This window comes from Octopus bimaculoides, chromosome 5 (assembly GCF_001194135.2).
Source record: "Octopus bimaculoides isolate UCB-OBI-ISO-001 chromosome 5, ASM119413v2, whole genome shotgun sequence".
Classification (NCBI taxonomy): domain Eukaryota; kingdom Metazoa; phylum Mollusca; class Cephalopoda; order Octopoda; family Octopodidae; genus Octopus; species Octopus bimaculoides.
In genome coordinates this window covers 95,599,036-95,609,472 of record NC_068985.1, presented here as the reverse complement: position 1 = coordinate 95,609,472, position 10,437 = coordinate 95,599,036, and the positions used below count along the sequence as shown (strand labels likewise).

General features: G+C 36.8%; 1 protein-coding gene across 1 annotated transcript in view; it reads left to right on the top strand.

Annotated features, from left to right (window-relative positions):
- The window catches only part of LOC106876470 (ras guanyl-releasing protein 3-like), a 58,498-nt gene that overhangs the window by 24,005 nt on the left and 24,056 nt on the right, over nucleotides 1–10,437 (top strand). The window contains 3 exon segments of the mRNA XM_014925034.2: nucleotides 1,258–1,444; nucleotides 8,221–8,301; nucleotides 9,673–9,774. Of these exon segments, the coding sequence (XP_014780520.1) occupies nucleotides 1,258–1,444; nucleotides 8,221–8,301; nucleotides 9,673–9,774 (370 nt within the window).

Genomic DNA, 10,437 nt, shown 5'->3' with positions numbered 1-10,437 from the left:
TCTCCTTTGCTATCATGAGGCTTTTTTGGAGCTGGATTTTCTATGAGGAGCATACCCTTGCTTACCCCCAACCTCAGTTTCTAGACATGAGTGGTCCTGAGATCAAGGCCTCTACCATGGTTTTTAAGAAATGTGGTGGTAAACTAGATCAGGAAGGCAGGGACACTACTCCCTGAGACCCCTTTCGGAGCCCCCCTACCTGAAGGTGTTTTAATCAAACAAATTGACCCAAATTTTTTCATGTAAAGTCTGGTAGTTACTCTTTCAGTTGCTTTTGCTGAATTGCTAAGCTATGGGGATGTAAACAAACCAACAGCAGTTGTCAAGTGGTTGTGGTGAGGGTCAAACATAGAAACACAGAGACAGACATATACATATACACATACACATGCGTGCACACACACACACATCTGTGGATTGGTGAAACTGAAAAGATTGGCTGATACCTGATTCAGCCCTTTATGATCTGACAGCAATACCTGTGATCATTCTGTAATCGTTGTATAATAACTGTGATCATTCTGTAATATCTGTGATCATTCTGTGCTAAGCTGCATCAGCCCTTCACTTGGATAAACATCAGTGGCATGGAGAGAAGAGTTCTGTATGCATATGTAATTGCCTGTTTTCCTTATAAATTCTTGACCCAGGTCCATGTATACTTGTGGAGATGCATAGTCAATCCTGTCTGCCAGAGGTTCTATGAGTCATAGGAAGAAGAACAGTGCCTACATCCTTTTATAAAAGTACATCCTTTTATCAAACTAAAGGAAGGGAAGGAGGAAGTTCTTGTTAAGCCAGAGCCCTGGTTCTGATACCTGTATATGGAGCAGACTTTGGTAACGATACCGAAAGCCTTAGTAAATTTATGCTTATCACTTAAGAATAGGAATAATTTCTGCACAATTTCCATGGACTGAAGTTGACTCACAAAGGTTTGGTCAGTCAGTAGCTATGGAAGGAAACACTTGCCCAGGGTACCTGCAGTGAATTTGAACCTAAAACCATTCTGGAACTAATTTCACATTTATACCTTCTGTCCCGGAACTAACCTGCAGAATTTGAAGCTGAACATTGATATACATTTATTTCAATATTTTTGGTGGTGATGATTAACAATGACTGCTGTGCTTGCTTCCAAGTTTCCAGACATAATTGTCCTGTTTAAGAACCAACTTTATTATTTCAGTCTATAAATGTATAATTCCAACCCAAATTATTCTCTTACATTATATATAAACTGTGTTTCATTTCCAGAGGGGTTCACTTAAAGGATTTGATTTCACTTCATACAGCCCTTGCTGACAAAGTTGATGGAGTCTCCACCAGCTTAATTCACTTCCGTAAAATGGTTCAACTTTATCAAATCTTTAAAGAACTTACTTGCCTACAAAATGAAAACCTTCCACTTGATACCAATATGGACCTTGTTAATACTCTTCGGGTAAGTACAATACCACAGCAATGGGCACATTTTTCGTGTTACTTGAAATATCTTTTTTATTTTGCACTGATTATGATAAAGCAAATGCCTTTCTCTTGTTTCTTAGACTTCAAGTTCAGATTAGAGTACAAATGAGAAAAGCAGACTTAAGGGCACCTTCAACTAACCCTCCAATGTTCCTGTATTATATTTATGAAGTGTTATTACAAAGTGAGAAAAACTAGCAAAGCTCTTCATCTCTTCTGTGATAATAGAAGCAGGTTGTTTCTGGTGCATGTAAATGGTTTCGTCAAGACATAAGCAAAGGAGCTGGGCAAACTCTTGACATAGCTAAATCCCTAATTAGGGAACTCGGTTACTCTCGAGTTAAAGGTTTTGGTTTTTAATCAGTGCATCAGGATTGATATGACGCTGAGGGTTCCATACCATCATATTCAAGATAACCATCTTTAGTGAACTCTGTGTTCTTGGGTATTGTTTGTATTGGAACTTTTGAATTGTGAGACAGGTTTTATGGCAGAAAAGACATCAGGATGCAAAACATGGTGTTTACTCTTTTTATTTACATCTCTAGTGTGAATGTGCATGGTTTAGTGGTCAGGTTATTTGACTCACAATCATAAGGTTGTGAATTTGATTCTCAGTGGTACATTGTATCCTTAAGCAAGACATTTATTCACATTGCTCCAGTCCACTCAGCTGGTGAAAATGAGTTATACCTGTAATTTAAAGAATCCGTCTTGTCACACTGTTTGTCACACAGAATTTCCTTGAACTTTGTTAAGGGTACACGTGTCTGTGGAGTGCTCAGCCACTTGCAGGTTAATTTCATAAGCAAGCTTTTCTGTTGAACTGATGGACTGGAACCCTTATCTTCATAACTGACAGAGTTCTAGTTTTTTTTTTCCTGCATCTGTAAATTTCATAATGGTTAAATATTCCTTTAGTTTTGTTGCTACCAAAAATTCTGCGTTAAAATCTTTGCTTTAAAAAATACTTTAAATATAACTACACTTCAATGGTTGTAAAATAGAACAGCAACTTATTTTTAGCATTTTAAAATATAAACTGATTTTCTGGGTGAGTCATACAAAAATAACCATCTGTTATATGATTCTTTCATTCTCTCTGCACCATCAGAACACCAAAAGATAGAAATTTCATGTTAACTTTATTCCATTGTTTTAAGAATTCAACTCGTATTCTACAACATATCTGAAGAATAAACATTTTTATCTTGATCTCTCTGTCTGATTCCAAAATAGTAATCATGGTAACATGATTTTACAAACTGAGTAATTTTAGAATGCTGATCAGGCATTGTTACCTTGCTGCTAATGTAACAGAACCTGACCAGATCATTTTCACATTTTCTATTCATGGTTTGACACCCGTAATAGAAGTAATAAATAAATAAAATAGAAATATGCGCATGTACAGCAGTACACTTCCACTCACTAGTTTGTTCGACAGAACGCTGTTACAATAACAAAATGATAATGCTGCCAATGATCTCTGTATGTATATTTTAACCGTTTAGAAATAATTAGCTAATTGTATTAATTAAATCAATTAATTTGTATAACATCCAAAGAAAATGACTTTGTTATACATTTATAGATAATCCATTCTAAAAGAAAATCTCAACACTCAAAGAAATATTACAGTATTTGCTAGTGTACGGGTTGTACTATTTTATACTTCATTTTTAACTGAAATAAAACTGGTATGTGATTTGTAGATGAAGCAAAGTTTGAAAATGAAGGGGAAAATCTTATGCCAAGATTTAATATTAAATTAGAGAGGCAACTTATGCATGAATAATAATGGTACTTTTCAGAAGGCAAGAAAAAACAAAAAACAGACAAAGATACTTGGTAAATTCTAAGAGAAAGCAAGTTCTTGATTTGAATTCAATACGTTTGAAATGGGCCTCACAGAGGCAATGACAGGAGACCAAGACTTTTGGAGATATGCTGTGATTGAGAAGACCTGGCAACTAAAGTGAGATTGCAGCCATGCATGTCTGACCCTGTTAAGAATACTTCTGATACGTTGGGTGATATGATATGCTTGAGAAGACTTGTTGAGTCAAGTAAAACCAATATTGTAGCTGTGGCCAGTGCCCCTCGACTGGCTTCTGTGCCAGTGGCATGTAAAAAGCACCATCTGAATGTGGTCAATGCCAGTACCCACTGACTGGCCTCCGTGCTGGTGGTATGTAAAAAGCACTATCCGAACATGATTGATGCCAGGCCCACCTGACTGACTCCTGTGCCAGTGGCATGTAGAAAGCACCCACTACACTCTCGGAGTGGTTGACGTTAAGAAGGGCATCTAGCTGTAGGAACATTGCCAGATCAGATTGGAGTCTGGTGCATCTGCTGGCTCTCCAGACTTCAATCAAACCATCCAACCCATGCCAGCATGGAAAATAGACATTAAATGATGATGCATTATTTACATTATTTACATTTGATGGATATTTGTCCTCATCTTGTTTGTTGTTAATACCCTCCAGCCTTCATCAGGTGTCTTGGGGGAAATTTCGAACCTGGGTTCTCATTCCTAAGGTATTTTTTTGATGTTATTATTAGGTCCCTGCCTGGAATCAAACTCGGAATCTTGTGGGGTTAGTAGCCTGCGCTCTTAACCACTACACCGTATGCCCATGGGCAATTATGGAGTGAATTTTAGGGTTTATAAATCTAATATTTTCCTATCCTTCCTTAATACGAGATATGATTACACGAAACAGGCAGAAATGGTTGAGAAATGGAGGAATTGCCTTGTGGTTCTTTTCCATTATGAGTTCAAAACATTCTGAATTTAAAATTGCTTCTTGTCTCATCCAGGGTTGGTACAATAAATTCTAATTAAGACCTGAGGATCAATTAAGTAATTTACTAACCTATACTTTTCATTCACTCCATCATAAATTTGTGATGTTGACCTTATGTTAGAAATATGTATTGTCTGAAAGAAGTTGATAGTAGAATTAGTTGAGTGTCAGAGAAAATTCTGGCAAATGGTAGAATTATACACATTAAAGAAATTTCCATACTGAAAAGATGCAAACCTTTCTAAGTTTCACTTTAAACTTTCATTTTTTTTAAATGTCATTTTCTAAAACTGTAAACAGGATGTTAGTTCTTTTTCACATTAGGCAGGGCGGAGAAATTATAAGATTAATATAAAATTTATTTAATGGAAATAGTTTTTTTACTCTATTACTCTTTTACTTGTTTCAGTTATTTTACTGTGCCCATGCTGGAGCACTGCCTTTAGTTGAGCAAATCGACTCCAGGACTTATTCTTTGTAAGCCTAATACTTATTCTATCTGTCTCTTTTGCCGAACCGCTAAGTTACGGGGACGTAAACACACCGGCATTGGTTGTCAAGCGATGTTGTGGGGGGTCAAACACGGACACACAAGCACACATACATATATATATATATATGTATACATATATATGACGGGCTTCTTTCAGTTTCCGTCTACCAAATCCACTCACAAGGCTTTGGTCGGCCAAAGGCTATATTAAAAGACACTTGCCCAAGGTGCCACACAGTAGGACTGAATCCGGAACCATGTGGTTGGTAAGCAAACTACTTACCACACAGCCACTCCTGCGCCTATATATATATAATAATATAATTTCTCAAGTGATCAACAAAATTCAAGAGTTTTCTGTGACCCTTTCTCACTTGTGATGAATTGACTGAGACATCTGATATGGTGCAACTTGTAGCATTTATACAGGTCTATATTTTTTAAGAGATGAGGAATTATGTACTTTATTTACATTATTTACATTTGACAGGCATATGGCATAGTGGTTAAGAGCGCGGGCTACTAACCCCAAGATTCCGAGTTCAATTCCGAGCAGTGACCTGAACAACAACAATAACAATAATAATAATGACAATAATAATAATAATAATAATAACATTGAAAAATACCTCAGGAATGAAAATCCAAGTTTGAAATTTCCCCAAGACACCTGATGAAGGCTGGAGGTTATATCCGCCGAAATATTGTGTTAACAACAAACAAGATGAGGACAAATATCCGTCAAATGTAAATAATGTAAATATTGTAGCATTTATTTGTAATGTTGGTTGAAATAGGCATAAACAGCTAAAGGAGACATCTTCAAAGAAATGTCAAAAGACTTTATCTTGTCCAATCCTCTGGACCCTTTATGTTCACCTTCCTGTAACTTAAGGAAATGCCCTGACACTTCTTCATCTCCATCTCCTCTTCTTATCCAAATGGGGTAGCCCTGTACCTCCTCTATCTTAAGACACCCATTTCTTTTCCTCTATCATACTTTAACCCCTCATCGCCTGGCATCAAGCCACCCAACTCATTACTATACACTCCCCCCCCCCCGCTAAACCCAGTTGAAGGGTTATTGTCTTATCAGTTACTTGGGTGATATTACTTGTGCTGGTGCCATGTAAAAAGACCCTCACTACACTCTGTGAAGTGTTTAGCATTGGGCAGAACTTCCAGCGGTAGAAACCATGTGCCAAAGCAGACATTGGAGTTTTCCAGGATGGAAAATGGACATTAAGTGGTGGTGGTGGTGGTGGAGATGGTGAACAGTTATGAAATGTTACATCTTATAGCAGAAGAAATGGTTAAATAAATTTTTGTAGGACAAATTTCAAAAGCTCACAAAATTGGTGGAGAGTCAGTCTATGTTTCTTTACTGTATCTATACAGGAACAAACATTATGTACCACATATTTGGCTGCTATGCTGCTTTGTCATGTGTCATGAAACCCCATTGTGTTAGCTGGGAATTTCATTTACTGCCATATTCCTAATTAATCATCATGATTTTCAACAGATATTGATTTTGTGTTTCATGACTTGTCTTATCATGGCTAAATTGTAGAATGGTCCTATTAAAAGTATTTTATATTAGAAATGAAATTGAAATATTTCTAAGAGAGAAGAACCAACCAGAGCTATTATTATTATTATTATTATTAACAAATGGTGACAAGCTGTAGAGATTAACATTTCTATGGATTTGACAGGCTGGTCACATGAACCAATTTAATATAAAATTGCAAGGAGGAGGGCGAAAAACAATTTGATCTGTGATCTATTCACACGCATCAAGGTATTCAAGGTAAAAGTTTCGTTACTTGAAGCCCAGGTAAAAATTAATAATTTGGCTCATTTCTCATGTTATGAGGAATTTCGTCAAGAAAGTGGAGCAAATTTTTCTTCTTCATTCATGAAAGAAATCATTTCTGAATTAAGAAGAGTTGTTTCTCAAGAGCACTTTTCCAATAATGATGATTCCAAAGTAGAAGAAATCAGGTTTTTTCCTGAATTCACTTAACTTCAGCTGTGTAGAACTCCCACATGAATTACAGATAGAACTGATAGCCTGCCAATCAAACATCATATTAAAAAAACATGCATAAAGAAGCAAATTTAATCAGCTTTTATATGTTTTTTTCTCAAATAAAATATTTCCTCATTTGAAAAATTATACTTGAGCTTTTCTTTCAGTACTTAGTATCATGTATTTGTGTGAGCAAACTTCTTCAAAATTTCTTAAGAACAAAACTTCTGTTCTGAAACAAATTTATCCAATGACCATTTAAAGTTGAATCTCATATTGGTTCTCTGAAAATGAAGCCTGGAATTAATGACATTTCGAAATTATAAACCATTTTCATACTTTGCCTTAATTCCCATACACATTTTAATTTCCTTCCGTCTTTTAAGAAATATATCGAAAGAAATGTTTTTATGAAATGGATGAAAATAAATGTTTTTGCCAATTATGGTAAACTTATATGGCTTGGTTGATAATTTCATATTCCTGTTTTTAATTTTGAAAATGGCTGCATGAAAACATTAAATACATAAAGTACATATAATCTTACAGGAATTGATGTATTATATGCATGTGTGTGTGTGTGTGTGTGTGTGTGTATTCATTTTTTCTTTAAATGATCTAAAATTAGCCTCTAACCTGAAAAAAAAAAAAAAGATTGATTAGACATATTAACACCCAAACTCCCTTATATCACTATTACCTTTTATTCTCTTCTATCCCCTTTCTTATACATCTATTCCCCTAATGTGTGTCCAAGAAGCCGAATTATCATTTCACATAGCTCCACCTTCTGCAGAAAAGCGATTTACCAAAGATTATATAAAGCCAAAAAGAAACCCAAATGTAGTGCAGCTTAATGAAGGCCAACAGGCTGAAACTTCAAAGTCACTGTCTTCATAATAACAACAACACCAAAAACAAATGGACGAAAGGAGGGCTGAGGCCTTGATGGGGATGCTGGGGCCTTGATGGGGATGCTGGGGTTGGAGGAATCGGTGGAACAACTGGCAAGGGCAAATGGAGTGTGGTGGTATGGATGTGTTGAGGACGGATGAGGATCATGTTCTGAGGAGAGTGCTTGAGTTTAAAGTGAATTAATCATGAAAGCAAGGGTGACCAAAGAAAACGTGGAGGAGACAGGTGGAGGAGGAGATTGGGAGGGTTGACTTGAAGAGGGACGACACCCAAAACTGGGTGAGATGGTGTGAGAGCTGTTGCTGTAAGAGTGAGGTAGATCTGGCCACCTCCGTTAACGGAGACAAACCCGGATTTAAAATTACTGGACATCGAGATGCTTGTTAAACCGATCTTTACTGTTGTTGTTGTTGTTCATGATTATCATCTTTAATAATTTTCTCGACTCTATTTATCTCATATTTTCTTAATTTTTTTTTTTGTGTTTGCAGTTGTCTCTTGATATGCATTACACAGAGGATAATATCTATGAATTATCGCTCGCACGGGAGCCTCGGTCATCATTGAGTGCAGTAAGTCATTTTATATCTACCTCTTTCACTCACTTTCACCATTTGTTCTTCTTGTCTTCTGTCTTATTTTGCTGTTGTTGATGCTCTCAGGCATAAATACGGGAACAAAATTTGCTCAGGAGGTGCAAACCCAAGTCCAAACTTTTTTTAAAAAAGCAGTCGATATTTTCAGTTTTAATACCAAAACAAAGACATGCAATATTAATGATGATGACGCTGACGCCACCGACGCCGATGACGCCGATGACGAGGAGGAGTTCAAATTACGATGAACGTAAACAAACAAACGAAGTCTGCTTTTAGAAGCGTTGAGATGTCTTAGAAAGTTAAAGAAGTGATTTTAAATTCTCAAACGCAGGATAATGCTAATAATATAGCCTGAACAGGATAAGCTACCCCTGTTTTGCAGAAAAAAGTGTGGGCGGCCAGCCATAATAATAATAATAATAATAACAAGAGCACAAAGTTCTGCCAACATCCTCTCAATGATTAGACAGAGATGATTTTTAAAATGAGAATACCTGAAATAAACTTGACTGCTCTCACAAACTAGAATACTAAAAATGAACCTGACTGCTCTCAAAAATTAAGTAAAAAAAAAACAGGGAAAATAATCCAGAATCCTTGTCCGGTATCGGATCAATCCCCAAATCTAATCAGTTTGTGTCAGTTATGAGGCCAAACATCCCTGAAAGTTACATCCGAATCCATCCAGCGGTTCTTGAGATATCTTGTCCATAGATAAACAAACAAACATGACTGAAAACAATACCTGAAAACAATCGTGGTAGAGGCCTTGGTCTCGGGACCACTCATGTCTAGAAACTGAAGTTGGGGGTAAGCGAAGGAATGATCCCCGTAGAAAATCCAGCTCCAAAAAAGCCTCATGACAGCAAAGGAGAATGGGTACCAGCTAGCCGAAAGGTTGGGGTGGGCTGCACCTGCCTACCTCAGTTGCTATGGCATTGAGGTAGACCCAGCCATCCCTCTTAACAGTAGACAAAACCCGGATTGAAAACACTGCATTATGATGATGATGGTTGTGAATGTGTGTTCTTCATTGTAAACAGCATCTGTCATTGCCAATCTTTTCCAAAAAATAAAAACATGTCTGGCCACCGAGAAATATTAACTTACTTGAGAGCAAATAAGGTTTGGCAACAAGAAGGACGTCTGACTGTTGAAAACCTGCCTCAACGAGTTTTGCCTGGCCCATGTGCGCATGGCAAAGCAGACGTCAAAATGACTGTGACAGTGCGACATGATGACAACGATTATGACAATGATGATGACGATGCTGCTACTGCTGCATTCAACATTGAAATGTCTCTAAATTTCTATTTCTATGTATTTATTCTTTGTGTTTTGCAGCCAGTTACTCCTACAAAGCCTGTTGTGTTCGCTGACTGGGTTGCAGGAGTAAGTCCACCAGATGCAGAAACTATAAACAAACACGTGCATAATATGGTGGAGGTAAGTTTCTATACAGATCTATATTTAAGAAGAGATGAGGAATTATGTACATTATTTACATTATTTACATTTGACAGATATTTGTCCTCATCTTGTTTGTTGTTAACACAACGTTTCGACTGATATACCCTCCAGCCTTCATCAGGTGTCTTGGGGAAATTTCAAACCTGGGTTCTCATTCCTAAAGGATAGGAAAATATTAGATTTATAAGCCCAAAAATTCACTCCATAATTGCCTACCGGCATATGGCATAGTAGTTAAGAGCGCGGGTTACTAACTCCAAGATTCCAAGTTTGATTCCAGGCAGTAACCTGAATAATAATAATAATAATAATAATAATAATAATAATAATCATACTGAAAGACTTCAGACAAAAATCATGCCTCCTCATTGATATGACTGTCCCAATCGATATAAACGTATCTGTCAAGACCTACCAAAAACTGAGCAAATATAAAGATCTTGAAATAGAAATTAGCAAAATGTGGAATCTGAAGACGAAAACAATACCTATTGTCATAGGTGCCCTGGGAATGACAGCGAAACGGGCTGATTACTACCTAGCTCAGATACCAGGAAACCCCAAAATGGCTGAAGTTCAAAAGATAGTGCTCATGGGAACTGCCCATATCCTACGTAAAATACTGTCTATGTGATCTCA